Raw genomic sequence first — 15,770 nt, forward strand, 5'->3', positions numbered from 1 at the left:
TCACCTAATAACTATATCCTTTGACACGTTTCTTAAGCTGTGAAATGTCAGGTTTCTCATCAGGGAGAATACACTAATCATACATATTTTATATGGTCGTTGTGAGGATTAAGTGAAATACTGTCTATAAAGCCCAGTGCCTGGATATGGTAAGTGGTTAATACATGTTCAGTAAGTCATCTTTGTGTGTTAAATTGGCAGGAATATTCCAGTTGTGTAATGCTTTGAATTCCTAAGGGGGAAAAGAAAATATGCTTAGGTCACATGACATAAATACCAAGTCGGTGACAAATGAGACTTGCAAATTTTAAGCACGTTATTTTATTAGCGAGAGGCTGTGAGCTTAAATTTTGATCTCACCTTTAGTGGAAACTTGCATTTGAGAATAAAAGTATATGTCCACTGGGGTTTTGCTCGTGTGTCAATTGTTTGCTAACAGACTGTGATAATGCATCTTAGCCTGGGAAGCCCATTAACCAAGACAGAAGGTTTTGTGAATGACTAGCAGACAGATTTGCCTTTATGAGTGTGGAAAGGAAGTAGTAATGAGGGTGCAGCACCAAGGTGGAGGGTGAGTTTGGGTGGAGATAAGGGGTGCTTTTTGTGATGTGTTTGCAGGCCATGTTAGGTCGTCCAAGGGCAGTTTTTCCAGTTCCCTCCTTTTTTGGAGAACAGGGTGAAATATAAGGCAGGAAAAAACAGTCATAGATAGGTCTTGGCATAATACCTGAGAACAGTCGAGTTTAAGGGAATAAAAGCAAGAGTTAAGGAATGGGGGGCCCAATATTGAGTACTAGATAGAGTCTCTTAGAAATACAGGATGTAACAGTGCTTTATCCATGACTTTTATCACTTACCATGGAAGGGGCATCTAGAACATATTCTATGTAAAAGAACCAAATCTCAAAGTAACGCTTTAGGTCAAATGATTGATAATTTATTTGTTTTCCAGCCTGGCCTACTTGGCAACTTTCCTGGTCCTTTTGAGGAAGAAATGAAGGGGATCGCAGCTGCTACTGAGATACCGTTAGGTAAAGTTCACTTTGCAGCTTTTATAAGATTTAATAAAGCACTTTAAAATTTTTCTATTGAGGTATGATCTTACATACAGTTAAGTGCATAGATCTTAAGTATACAGCTCAGTAGAGTTTTTAAAATGCATGAATTCATGTAATCACAACTCAGATCAAGACACAGAAAATTCCAGCAATCCAGAATGCTCCATCACACCATCTCACGGATGGTACCACATCCCCAAGTTAACCGCTTATTCTGACTTCACCATACATGAGTTCTGCCTTCTTGAACCTCCTGTACACGGTGTGAACTGTTGTGTCAGGTTTCTTGTACTTACCTAGAGTACCAAAATCGATCGATCTATCTCGAGTACTTATCTAGAGGTAGTATGCTACTGTATGAATAGGATGTTTGGGTGGTTTCTAGACTTCGGATATCAAGAATAAAGCAGTTATGAATATTCTTGTATCTGTCTTTGATGGACATGTGCACTCATTTCTGTTGGATATATACCAGGTTATGGGGTAACTGTGTTTTAGCCTTGTAGATTCTGTCAAACAGTTTTCCAAAGGAATTTTGTCCACTGACAATCAGCATAGTACAAGAGTTTTATTTTCCTCTGCTTAATACTTCTCTACCTGGTAGCATCAGTATTTTTCATTTGAGCCATTTGGTTGAGTGTGTAGACTCCCATTATTGTGTCATTTGCTTTTTCCTGATGACTATAAGATTGTACAACTATTGACCTTTCCTTTCACTGGTTAGTGTTTCAGTTGTTTTTGCTTCTTTAAAAAAATGGTTAAAAAAGATAGTCTCTCTCCTTCCTTCCTTCTAAAGGTGAAATGTTTGTTACAGTTTTTTGCCCATTTTTTATTGGTTTTAAAACATTCTTTTTTTTCAAGTTTTTATTTTAATTCCAGTTAGTTAACATAGTGTTATATTAGTTTCAAATATATGATATAGTGATTCAGCAATTCCATACATCACCTGGTGTTCATCCCAACAAGTTCATCCCTCCTTGATCCACCTGTCTCCTCTCTGGTAACCATCAGTTTGTTCTCTTTAGTTTAAGAGTCTGTTTTTTGATATGTCCCCTCTCTGTTCTCCCCTTTGCTCATTTGTTTTGTTTCTTAAGTTCACATATGAGTGAAATCATATGGTATTTGTCTTTCTCTGATTGGCTTATTTCACTTAGCATTATACTCTCTAGCTCCATCCGTGTTGTTTCAAATGGCAAGATTTCATTCTTTTTAGGGCTGAGTAATGTTCCATTGTATATGTACATACACACACACACACACACACACACACACCACATATCTTCTTTATCCATTCATCATTCAGTGGACACTTCAGCTTCTTCCATAATTTGGTTATTGTAAATAACGTTGCTATAAACATAGGGGTGCATGTATCCCTTTGATTCAGTGTTTTTGTATTCTTCGGCTAAATGCCCAGTAGTGTGATTGCTAGATTGTAGGGTAGTTCTCTTTAATTTTTTGAGGAACCTCCATACTGTTTTCCACAGTGGCTGGACTAGTTTGCATTCCCATCAACGTGCACTTTTTCTCTACATCCTCACTAACACCTGCTGTTTCTTGTGTTGTTGATTTTAGCCATTCTGAGAGGTGTGAGGTGATATCTCACTGTAGTTTTGATTTGCATTTCCCTGATGGTAAGTGATGATAGCCTCTTTTCATGTGTCTGCTGGCCATCTGTGTATCTTCTTTGGAGAAATGTCTGTTTATGTCTTCTGCCCATTTTGTAATTGGATTGTTTTTTGGGTGTTATATAAATTCTTTATATATTCTGGATACTAACCCTTTATCAGATATGTCATTTGCAGATACCTTCTCCCATTCTGTAGGTTGCCTTTTAGTTTTGTTGATTGTTTCCTTTGCTGTGCAGGAGCTTTTTATCTTGATGAAGTCCCAGTAGTTTATTTTTGCTTTTATTTCCCTTGTCTCAGGAGACATATGTAGAAAAATGTTGCTTTGGCCAATGTCAGAAATTACTGCCTGTGCTCTCTTCTAGGGTTTTTATGGTTTCATGTCTCATGTTTAGATCTTTAATCCATTTTGAATTTATTTTTGTGTATGGTGTAAGGAAGTGGTCCAGTTTTATTCTTTTGTATGTTGCTGTCCAGTTTTCCCAACACCATTTGTTGAAGAGACTGTCTTGTTCCCACTGGATACTCTTTCCTGCTTTGTCGAAGATTAATCGACCATATAATTGTGGGCTTTCTCTTCTGTTCCATTGATCTATGTGTCTGTTTTTGTTCCAGTACTGTACTGTTTTTTTATTTAAATTCAATAATTAACATATAATGTATTATTTGTTTCAGGGGTACAGGTCTGTGATTCATCAGTCTTATATAATACCCAGTGCTCATGACATCACGTGCCCTCCCCAGTGTCCATCACCCAGTTACCCCATACCCCCTACCCTCCAGCAACCCTCAGTTTGTTTCCTATGATTAAGAGTCTCTTGTGGTTTGTCTCCCTCTCTGGTTTTGTCTTGTTTCATTTTTTACTCTCTTTCTGTCTTGATCACTACAGCTTTGTAATATAACTTGAAGTCTGGAATTGTGATGCCTCCAGCTTTGCTTTTTTTTTTGCAAGATTGCTTTGGCTATTCGGGGGTTTTTGTGGTTCTATACAAATTTTAAGATTGTTCTAGTTCTGTTAAAAATGCTGTTGGTATTTTGATGGAGATTGCATTGAATGTGTAGATTGCTTTAGGGTAGTGTAGATGGTTTTAAGGAATTCTTTATATATTCTGGCTACAAGTCTCTTGTCAGATTATCTTCTCTGTGGCTTCAAGTCTGTGGCTTGCATTTTCACTCCCTTACTGGTGTCTTTTGGTGAGCAGAAATTCTTAATTTTAATGAATTCCAATTTAATTTAATGAAAAAAACTTTTCCTGCCACCCCAGTTTTATTTTTGAGCTACCAAAGTGATAGAGTTGTTATTTTAAGTAGCCAGTAGTATCTTGTTTTTTTTTAACAAGAGAGATAATTCAGAATTTCTGAAAATCAGTATTATTTATCAACAGAGGTGGCTAGGTTTTTTTATCATTTTTTACTTCTTTAAAAAGATGTAGGGGCACCTAGGTGACTCAGTCAGTTAAGCATCTGACTTTGGCTGGGGTCATGATCTCAGGGTCCTAGGATCAAGCTCCGTGTTGGGGTCCCCACTCAGCGGAGAGTCTGCTTATCCCTCTCTCTCTTCTCCTTGTCCCACTCATGCTCTCTCTCTCTCTTTCTCAAATAAATAACATCTTAAAAAAATGATGTAAAAAGATGGTCAGTGTACTGTAAGTATATTCTTGCAGCCTATATGAAAAACAAGTCTTTAATTCCTTTATTATGTAAAGAACCCTAGCAAATAAAAACCACATATAAATATCTCGAGAGAAAAATGGATTAAAAAGATTAACACATGATTTGTAATAAAGTAAGAGCAGAATCTTACCAAAATGGAAGTAAAATACACATTAGATTAGGATGGGAAAAAAAATGTTAAGCTTAACATGTTAACATGAATGTGATAAAGTGTACTTTATATCTTTAATTATTTAATTAAAATAAATTATTGTGTTTGCATAGGGTTGATACACAGAGTTAGATAGTTTCGGGTACACACCATGGTCTTTCAGCACATCACTGTACATTGTACTATGCTCACCACAGGGGTAGAACACTATTAAAATACCTCTGGCTGGATTCCCTATATGCTGTGCCTTTTATTCCCATGATGTATGCCTGTTAATTAAATGCTTTATATTATTATACAGTTTTAGAAAAATATTCAAAAATTAAAATGTTTTAAAATGGATTTTCTTGGTAGCTCTGCACTAATTTTTTTTTTTTTTAAGATTTTTATTTATTTATTTGACAGAGCGATAGCGAGAGCAGGAACACAAGTAGGGGGAGTGGGAGAGGGAGATGCAGACTCCCCCGCCGAGCAGGGAGCCCGATGCGGGGCTCGATCCCAGGACCCTGGGACCATGACCTGAGCCGAAGACAGATGCTTAACCGACTGAGCCACCCAGGCGCCCTCCACTAATTTTATTAATAGTTCCTGGATCTCCTTTCTCACCTTAGAAATATTGTCACCTCTAAAAATGTGAGCAAAATACATGTTCAGTATATAACAAAGAACCAGATGTATTGTTACCATATTTTAGGGGCACCTGGGTGGCTCAGTTAAGGTCACTCAGTGATTTCGGTTCAGGTCATGATCTCATGGGTCAGCTCAGGTGGCGATCTCATGGGTTGTGGGATCAAGCCCTGCCAGAGGCTCCGTGCTCATCTGGGAGGCTGCTTGAAATTCTCTCCCTATACCTCTTCCCCCACTCACATGCACATGCACTCTTCCCCTTCTCTCAAATAAATCTTTAAAAAAAAAAAGTCATATGTTAGCACCCCCAAGCCAAATTAAAATGAAGCATATTGATGAACAATTTGGACATCAGGTTACAGTACAATTCCAGTGTGCCTGGGTGTTCAGCTTGCCCAAACGGCTGACCCTTTGGGGGCTGGTTTTGTGTGTGTAGACTACAGGTTGGTGAGCCACTTCTACCTGACCAGCTCTGCAGGTGTGCTCACACTGGTCTGCGGACACGTATACCACAGCAAAAACTCACACGTGATGATTGTTAAACCTTTTCTTAAAGAATTTTCTAACAATGTCCTAGTTCTGTATATTGACCAAGAAATGTCCTGTCTTTTCTCATAGGAGAGATTATTTCATTCAATGTGTTCTATGAATTTTTTACCATTTGTACTTCAATAATAACAGAAGACAAAGAAGGTAAATGTGTGCTGCGGGAGGGTGGGCAGTGTAAAGTACAAAGTAAAAGAAAAATCTAAATAAATAGAATTAGAACGTGTAATATCCAGGCTTACTCTTCAAATTCTCTGTATGTAGCATATAATTTAAAGATCTTAGCAAATTTTTTAAAAGTGAATTTAAAACTATCCTTATTTGGAGACCGCCGTAATGGCTGTTAAAGTTTAATCCAGGCTTACTCTTCAAATTCTGTATATGTAGCATATAGTTTAAAGATCTTAGCAAATTTTTTAAAAGCGACTTTAAAACTATCCTTATTTTGAGACCACTATAATGGCTATTAAAGTTTAATTCAGGGATGCAAAAAAACTTGGAAGAAGTGTTTCAGGACTATAAACATTCTTACCCTTTCAGCTAGTCTACCTTATACTGTTCTTCATGATTTAGTGTAAGTACTCACAGGGGTACCTGATTATCTTTATATGCATAGTGATCCTAGCCTTTCCTTGAAGCCCATAACAAATCTTGTCCCATCATTTCCCAGCCAAGGGATCCTGTGTAGACCAGCCTCACTTTCCCATGTTTTTTTCTGGCAGGTCCCCAGAATGCAAGGCACAGGATGATGTGCCCTGATTTACTTTTAATTTAGACCTCTCCTCTCAGTAGAAAGTCTGCCTGTACCTGACCCTTGAAGTGTTCAGCTGTAGGTAACAATTCCTGGAGGGAAGTGTGTTGGCAAGTCACATTAGGTGAGGCTAAGATAGCTATGTCCAGGTAACTGTCAGTGGACCAAAGAAGGACCACTGATCCTTTTCTTGTATTGTAATTTTACCTGGAACCCTGTGCTCTCAGATAATTGGGAGGGGATCTGGCCAATGTGACAGGCACAACAGTTTGATCTTATTAAGGCTTATGATATTAGGGTGCTGCTTAATTCTTACCACTGGATTGAACAGTTGTGGATATCAATAAACCAGAATTAAGTGTCCAGCTTTGAGTTAGAATCCATTATGCTGTCATAACTGCTGCCTCATGTGTCTCCTTACTTTAAATTAGGTCATCTACTACATGGGCGAAACATGGATTTTGGAGTGTTTCTTGGGTAAGTAAAGAACACCGTGAGTATCAGTCCTTAGGAAGAGTATGTTGTATTACATTGATGAAAAGTAAATCCCAAATCATGCCCAATATATGACCAGAAGTGAAGATACTAGATAGTTTTGAGACAAGATGGGCACACTATTTGGGAGTCTGTAACTGAGTTGAACCTAGTAAACAGAAATCTGGAGCATGATTGAAGGCCCCAGATGCATGTCAGGCTTATTTCTTAGAAAGGAAGAACAGAATTCTATTTTACATCTTCTTAACATTCCTGAAAAAATATAACAGGGCTTTGTAATTAGAGACCTACATTTGAATCTGGGGTTTGTTATTTAGTAGGCTGTGTTGTATTGGGTTATTTAGCTTCTCTGAGCCTCTAGTTTTATCATATGGAAAACGGAGGGTAAAACCACTCATGTCGCAAAGTTCTTGTGAGGCTTGATCATTAATGAATTAGGGAGATAAAGCACCTGATATAATGCCTGGCCATGATCATTATATATTCATCATTATTATCATCATTGTTTTTAAATGTCACTGAAATTTGTCTTTTGTAGGTGGAATATAAACAATAATACCTGGGTCATAACTGAGCAACTCAAACCTTTGACAGTGAATTTGGACTTCCAAAGAAACAATAAAACTGTCTTCAAGGCTTCAAGCTTTGCTGGCTATGTGGGCATGTTAACAGGATTCAAACCAGTAAGGAATCTACTGTTACATAATTTTACAGGTAGCTCTGTGTCCTGATTTTACTGCCTGTGAAAGGTGGGGTCTAAGGACCTAAAAAAGAATATGAAGCCCCAGTTCACCCCTTTGCACTTCTTGTTACCATCATAAGTGTGAGCTCACGTGGTAGAGAAGAGTAGAAAAGGGACGAAGGTTTGTTTCTGAACCTCTTCTGAGAAAAAGCATGTGGCTGAATGTGGAAGGCTGGATGTGGAGATAAATGTGGCATCTGGTCTTTAATCTGCCACTCAGACAAGTTAGGCATTTATTCTCTGCATTTCATTTTCCTTCTCAGAAAAGTGTGGCCAGTAACATTCCACCTGCTCATTTCACACACTACACATGAAGATATTTCAACTTCTAAAAGCTGTTCATAGAACATGATAGTATAGTTTTGACTCAGCTTTGCATCCCCCGCCCCTATCCCAGGATTCGCAACCCAGCATAAATACGAGAGGGCCTTAAACAGGATGGTTGAAGTTTCTGTCCTCATTGCTTTGTCTTGTTTTCAGGGACTGCTTAGTCTTACGTTAAATGAACGTTTCAGTATAAATGGCGGTTATATGGGTGAGTAGAGTTCTCTTAAATGGGAATTTCATAGATGTTTTAAGAGGAAGGCCAGACTGTGTCTTCTGGTTCATAGTCTAACCTAACTGCAGGCCTGTGACACTGTGTTTGATTTCTTCCAGGTGTCCTAGAATGGATTTGGGGAAAGAAAGATGCTATGTGGATAGGGTTTATCACTAGATCAGTTCTGGAAAATAGCACAAGGTAATCTGTTCAATTGCTTTATTATCAAATTTAATATTTATTCATTTTTAAATTATTTTTTGTTGGAGATACAAGAGATATAAAACATTATCTTAGTTTCAGGTGTACAACAAAATGTTTTGGGATTGTATATATTATGAAATGATCACCACAGTAAGTCTAGCTAACATCCATCACCACATATAGTTACAGAAACTGTTTACTTTGTGTTGAGAACTTTTAAGATTTACTCTCTTAGCAACTGTCAAATATGCAATATAGTATTGTTAACTGTTGTCACCACACCATACATGTTTCCAGGAATTACTTATTTTAGAACTGGAAGTCTGTACGTATTGATCCCCTTCACCCGTTTCTCCTGCCCCCCATTCCCCACCTCTAGCAACCACCAGTCTGTTCTCTGTATTTATAAGTTTAGATTCTGCATGTAAGTGATATCATAAGGTATTTGTCTTTCACTGTCTGACTTCTCTCACTGAGCGTAATGCCCTTATGGTCGGTCCATCCATGTGGTCACAAATGGCAAGAATTTCCTTCTTTTTTTTACAGCTGAGTAATATTCCAGTAATATTCCTTTATCATATATCACATCTTCTTTATCCATTCATCTATCAGTGGTCACTTGGGTTATTTCCATATCTTGGCTGTTGTTACTAAGGCTGCAATCAACATGGGGCTGCAGGTATCTTTTAAAATCAGTGTTTTTGTTTCCTTTGGATATATTACCAGTAGAATTGCTGGATCATATGGTACCTTTTTTATTTTTTGAGGAACCTCCATACTGTTTTCCACAGAGGCTGCACCAGTTTACATTCCCAACTGTTCCCTTTCTCCACGTCCTCACCAACACTTGTTATTTCTTGTCTTTTTGATAATAGCTATTCCAGCAACTCATTGTGGTTTTGATTTGCATTCCCCTGGTGATTAGTGATGCTGGGCACATTTTCATATACTTGTTGGCCATCTGTATATCATCTTGGGAAAAATGCCTAGTAAGGTCCTTTCCCGTTTTTTAATTTGTTTTTTTTTTTTTTGCTACTGAGTTTTCTGAGTGTGATATTATGATTTTTTTTTTTTTTTTACAAGAAATATATATTTGGTCTTTGTTTCCATTTCTGGTTCACAACTCCCAAAAGCCTTATAATTTCCTAAGTGTTCAGAATGATAAAGGTGTCTTTTGTTATAGTAATGAGGCCGATTATTTAATCAGTCATGCTGATGTAATGAAGCTTCCATAAAACCCAAAAAGGAAAGAGTTTGAAGAGCTGGGTAGCTGAACACATAGAAATCTGGGGAGAGTGGCGTGCTCTGAGCACATGGAAGCTCCATGTACTTCTCACATACCTTGCCCTATGCATCTCTTTTTTTTTTTTTTTTTTTTTTTTTTTTTTAAAGATTTTATTTATTTATTTGAGAGAGAGAGAATGAGAGAGAGAAAGCACATGAGAGGGGGGAGGGTCAGAGGGAGAAGCAGACTCCCCGCCGAGCAGGGAGCCCGATGCGGGACTCGATCCCGGGACTCCAGGATCATGACCTGGGCCGAAGGCAGTGGCTTAACCAACTGAGCCACCCAGGCGCCCCTGCATCTCTTTATATGGCCATTGCTTCGTATCCTTTATCATATTCTTTAATAAACTGGTCAACATGTTTCCTTGAGTACTATGAGCCACTTTGGGAAATTCACTGAAGCTAAAGAGGAGCTTGTTGGAGCCTACAGCCTCAACCAGTCAGCTAGAAGCACAGGTAATGCTTACAACTGGCATAATGGGGCTTAGGACTGGTCTCTGAAGTGGGGGATGGGATGCAATCTTGTAAGTCTGAATCCTTGACCTGTGGATTCCAGTGCTATCTCAGGGTAGATAGTGTCAGAATTGAGTTCAGTTCTTGGACACCTGCAGGGTTGGATGTGGGAAGCCCCCTCCCCCACCCCACCCCTATGTTAGAGTTGGGTCCAGGAATCATAAAAGAACTAGTTCTTTATATATTTTGTATATTAACTCTTTATCAGATATATGATTTACATATGCTTTCTTCCTTTCGCTGGGTTGTCTTTTCATTTTGTTGATGGTTTTCTTGCTGTGCAGAAGCTTTTTAGTTTTGTTGTTGTTGTTGCCTTTGCTTTTGGTGTCAAATCCAAAAACTCATCACCAAGACTAATGTCAAGGACTTTATACCTTATATTTTCTTGTAGGAGTTTTATGGCTTCAGGTCTTATGTTCAAATCTTTAATTCATTTTGAGTTGAGTTTTTTTTTTTGGGGGGGGGTTTTTTTGAGTTTTGTTGTATGGTGTAAGATAGTGGGTTAGTTTCATTCTTTTGCATGTTACTGCCCTTTCCCAATGGTATCTTCTTGGCTCTGTTGTTGTAAATTGGCTAACCATATATAAATGGGTTTGTTTCTGGGCTGTCTGATCTGTGTGTCTGTTTTTATGCCAATATCATACTGTCTTGATTACTATCATTTTGTAATATAGTTTGAAATTAGGAAGTGTAATGCCTCCAGCTTTGTTCTTCTTTCTCGAGAGTGCTTCGGCTATTTGGGATCTTCTGTGGTTCCATTCAAATTTTAGGATTGTTTGTTCTATTTCTGTGAAAAATGCTGTTGGAATTTGCATTGAATCTGTAGATTGCTTTGGGTCATATGGACATTTTAACAATATTAATTCTTCCAATCCATGAACACATTTATTTGTGTCTTCTTCCATTTCACCTCCTTGGTTAAATTTATTCCTAGGTATTTTATTCTTTCTGAAGCAGTTGTAAATGGGATTGTGTCCTTAATTTCTCTTTCTGGTATTTCATTATTAGTGTGTAGAAATGCAACTGAGTTTTGTATATTGATTTTGTATCCTGAAACTTTACTGATTCATTTATTCTCACAGTTTTTTAGTAGAGTCTTCAGGGTTTTCTATATAGAGTATCATATCATGTGCTAATAGTGAGTTTTACTTCTTCCTTTCTGATTTTGATGCCTTCTATTTCTTTTTCTTGCCTAATTGCTCTGGCTAGGGCTGCCAGTACTTATATTGAATAAAAATGGTGAGAGTAGACATCTTTGTTTTGTTCCTAATACTAGAGGAAAAGCTTTCAGCTTTTTACCACTCATTGACTATGATGTTAGTCGTGGGCTTCTCAGATGTGGCCTTTATTATGTTAAGACATGTTCCCTCTATACCCACTTTGTTGAGAGATTTTATCATGAAAGGATGTTGAATTCCATCAGACGCTTTTTCTGAATCTATTGTGATGATCATATGCTTTTTATTCTTCATTTTGTTAATGTGGTGTATTACATTGATTTGTGGATGTTGATCCATTCTTGTACCCCTGGGATAAATACCATTTGATTACGGTGTACGATCCTTTTAGTGTATTGTGGTCTATTTTAAATTACTCATATTAAAATAGAAAAATATTTCCTAGCTAATCTTCCACTGAAGAATTATTTCAGAGTTTCTCAGGTTAACCTTTGACATTCATATGGAATTCATGTTGTGTGTGTGTGTGTGTGTGTGTGTCTGTTTAAATCAAAGAAATACACTGATTTATTTAAAAAGTGCTAGGGATAGTGCCAGTATGAAGGGTACCTATTAGTCTTTCTTGATGTACAAAAATCCTACCCATACACAGAAGAAAATTTGTACAAAATCATTTAAACTGTTAATACCTGTTAACCTAGAAGTTATATTCTCTGCTGGTGCAGAATCTTGTAATAGCACTACGTCCAAGTGACCTAGAATAAATAGGTATCATTCCTGTTTTTAATGAGTTCAAGACAGTAAGATTTAGTGGCCTTTCTGAAAATCCACTTCAATTTCTAATAGCCCTAATTTTCAAGGTTACTTTCTATTCCTTAAGTCCTAGAAACCGTAATTAATATTATTTCTTCTTGATCAATTGCTGAGTAAAAGGCTTAGACGACTAGGGTGGAAGATGATGTCTTGAGGCCCTTTGGTTTGTCCTTTAGATTTAGAGGGACTATTTCAGATCTCAGTGTTTCACCACATGGTGTTGGGGATTGTTCCTCCCTGAGCCATTGCTCACCATCCTTTTTTAAAAGAACATGTTTCTCAGATAGTTGTGTTCCCTTGGTTTCCACAACTAAAAATTTTTCATTCCAAGTCACCTAAAAATGTTTACTTTTTTTTTAATGTTTCTATGTAGTTATGAAGAAGCCAAGAATATATTGACCAAAACCAAGATATTGGCCCCAGCATACTTTATCCTGGGAGGCAACAAGACTGGGGAGGGTTGTGTGATCACACGAGATAGAAAACAGTCTTTGGATGTATATGAGTAAGTACACTTGTTCACACAAAATAAGTAGAAACTAAAGCCTAGACTGACATATTTACAGGTTTAAGGCAGGAAGCCTAAGCAGAATTTCTCCTTTTGTATCTAGACTCAACCCCAAGCAGGACAGATGGTATGTGGTACAAACAAATTATGACCGTTGGAAAAGCCCTTTCTTTCTTGATGATCGCAGAACACCTGCAAAGATGTGTCTAAACCAGACAACCCAGAAGGTACATTCACAATGTCACATGTAGAAAGAAATGGTGACCTTTAAAGAGTATCTTAGTTGTGGCATTTTTCTTTGGTCTTTGAAGAATTTATAAACTTCCTGGTGAGTATCTCTGGACAATCTGTACTGAGTTTTTGTTTTGTTTTGAATTGAAAGATCAAAATTGTACTTGCCTTTTTGACTCTAATGCTGGATACCACTCTGTGAAGCTGAATGACAAACAGGCAAGAATTAAGAGGGCAAGAAGAGAGAGAAAAAGTGATATATTAATACCATTAACTCTCTGACAGTGACTGCAAAGGAAATTCTTTTAGGGGGATTGAGGGAGGTTGACTAAGAATGTCTGTTTCTAATGACCCATTTGTATGGATAAGGCTGCTGACATCTGCATTTAACTTAATGAACTAAATTATTTTTGTTTTAGAATATCTCATTTGCGACCATATATGATGTCCTGTCAACAAAACCTGTCCTCAACAAGGTATTTTTTTAAATATATATACTTTTAGGGAAATAATTTGGTCCTGTTTTTATCTTTCCCTGTTATCTTGGATCAGTCAGAGCTAGGACCCCAAGTCATGTTCCACTTAAGGTTGACTTTTAAAAATGTTTTTATGTGACTGTAAAACAGTAACTCCTGGGAAAAGACAAACCAGTTAGTGTGATTTGATGTCCAAATTGGTCAAAGTACTGTTTCCAATTTTACTTCCATGACATTTGAATTAAATGTAGCTTTTTACTTTTGATCTCCCCTGTCAAGTTTCCTGCTGTACACTACAACTAACACCTAAAACTCAAAGTCTGAAGTCTGTTTATAGACGCTTTGTTGCATAGTTCCCCTCATTGTGTCAGAAGTAAGGGTAAGGACAGCCACAGCTGAGCTGGTTATAGTCCACAGTCTACGCTCTTAGGCTTTGCGTGACTACTGTTTATACTGTTGAGAAGAGTTGAGTGTTAAAGCATTGCGGTGAAGCAGTGTACTGCTCAGGAATAAGATATTGTAAGGAGCTGAGGGGATTCTCTCCTGAGCCTATTTGTATTCATGACCTGGAATAATGGTTCTATTGAAGTTAGTTGTTTTAATTATCATTTTTTTACTTATATTCCTAAATGGGGAACTATAATCATTGTTATTAACTTAGTACTGTTTGCCACTTTGTATATTTAATGTCGTTTATATATAATTTATATATAATTTTGTATATTAAGTAACCTCATAAAGCAATTTGACATGTATCGAAATTAATACAAGTCAGGACATCTTAGAATTGGAAACATCCTTAAAATAAAAGTAACTTTTCTTTCAGCTGACTGTATTCACAGCCTTGATGGATGTTACCAAAGGTCAATATGAAACTTACCTGCGGGATTGCCCAGACCCTTGCATAGGTTGGTGAGCACACACCTGGCCCCTAGAATGCTCTCTGTGTGGCATGAAGATGGAAACTCACATGCATCCAACTAGTGCAGCCATCTGATCTTCCAAAGACCAAGACTCAGGGCAGTTTCTCGTTGAGGCATGAGCTTGTCTTTCTTATGTTTACAGTTCAGACTGTTTCTGCCATAACAGTTGATTGCTCTAGTTACAGGTAACTTCTTTATGTACAAAAATCAATCATCTACAATTTGCAGTTTCACTTCACTTTGACTTTTGGGGATAGGGATGGGCAGTGAATCTATTATGGGACCTGCCTCCATAGAATAAAGCAAGATTCTTGGTGGGTGTTGAATCCAGCGCATCTGTACATCATTCACTTTTTCACTTTAATCCACATATTTGTATGATTTTCTTTTCCTTCTGGTTCAAACTATTAAAATTAGCACACCATGGTCTTTGCTGTCTGTGACAGCAATGTAATTTCACTAATTTTGATTGGAGGGGGATGAGACAGACATTCAGCTGTGTCGTTCTCTTAAGAGGCAATAATACTTGAGCCTTTGACCCTGAGTAGGGGTCCTTTTTTGGGTCATGAAGTAATTAATCCATGTGCAAGGCGCCTTTCATACACAGAATTGACACGTTCCCTTTTTCATGATTACTCTACCTCCCAGTTAACTCCGGGCAGTTGTTAACTTCAGACATGGAATCCCAGGTTCTGTGAATTAACAGTAAATAGGCCAAAGCCTTGTGGAAAGTGAGAGGTGAACCCATAAACTCACATAAATAGCATTCACTTAATTAATGTTTAGTTTATCTTTCTAATCACTATGTATTTTTAAAAAACATAGTTACTAAAAATGTTTTTCAGAAATCAGTCTATTTATGGAAAGTGCTAATAGAACTTGTTAACCTTTCAGACTTGAACTGAAATGCACCAGTTGGCCGAGACTGTATCCACTTTATTTTGTATGTTACTTGTATTCATGACGCTCAATAAACAGTCACTGGAAGTAGTGCGAGCGGTCTCGTATGCTGATTCCGTGTGCACCCACGTGCCGGTTTGAGGGCGGGGCTCATGGGGGAGAAATCCAAGCTGAACACAGCGTCTGAAGTAAATTCCAAGGGTTGTGTAGGTGGGTTCTTCAACTTAGGACTGAATGGTCACTATCTTACATGACTAATCCTTCCACAGCAGTGTGCAGGTGTCCAAAGGCTATTTTTCCCCTGGGAAGAGGTGCTTCCACAAAACTGTAGTGATGCTTAATACCATCTTAGTGAAGCAAGACGAATTACAAGAGGATTTGTGTTAAAATAGGATTTGACTTTTAAAGAAAAACAACCCTCGGGGTGCACGGGGCCAGCTCAGTGAGGAGCTGCAACTCTTGATCTCGGAGTCATGAGTTAGACCCAGTGTTGGGTGTGATTACTTAAGAATATAAGTAAAATCTTAAAA

The 15,770-nt window shown here is 37.7% G+C and overlaps 1 protein-coding gene across 3 annotated transcripts in view; it reads left to right on the forward strand.

The window, feature by feature from the left end:
- The window catches only part of ASAH1 (N-acylsphingosine amidohydrolase 1), a 66,193-nt gene extending 50,866 nt beyond the window's left edge, over positions 1-15,327 (forward strand). For all 3 annotated transcript variants that reach the window (XM_044912824.1, XM_021694213.1, XM_044912823.1), the window contains 10 exons: positions 953-1,031; positions 5,757-5,831; positions 6,867-6,912; positions 7,469-7,613; positions 8,153-8,207; positions 8,330-8,411; positions 12,576-12,707; positions 12,814-12,937; positions 13,361-13,417; positions 14,244-15,327. In XM_044912824.1, the coding sequence (XP_044768759.1) occupies positions 953-1,031; positions 5,757-5,831; positions 6,867-6,912; positions 7,469-7,613; positions 8,153-8,207; positions 8,330-8,411; positions 12,576-12,707; positions 12,814-12,937; positions 13,361-13,417; positions 14,244-14,333 (885 nt within the window). In that variant the 3' untranslated portion in view covers positions 14,334-15,327. The remainder of the gene's footprint in view (positions 1-952; positions 1,032-5,756; positions 5,832-6,866; positions 6,913-7,468; positions 7,614-8,152; positions 8,208-8,329; positions 8,412-12,575; positions 12,708-12,813; positions 12,938-13,360; positions 13,418-14,243) is intronic.
- The last annotated feature ends 443 nt before the right edge of the window (positions 15,328-15,770 follow it).

Source organism: Neomonachus schauinslandi, chromosome 2, assembly GCF_002201575.2.
Source record: "Neomonachus schauinslandi chromosome 2, ASM220157v2, whole genome shotgun sequence".
Classification (NCBI taxonomy): domain Eukaryota; kingdom Metazoa; phylum Chordata; class Mammalia; order Carnivora; family Phocidae; genus Neomonachus; species Neomonachus schauinslandi.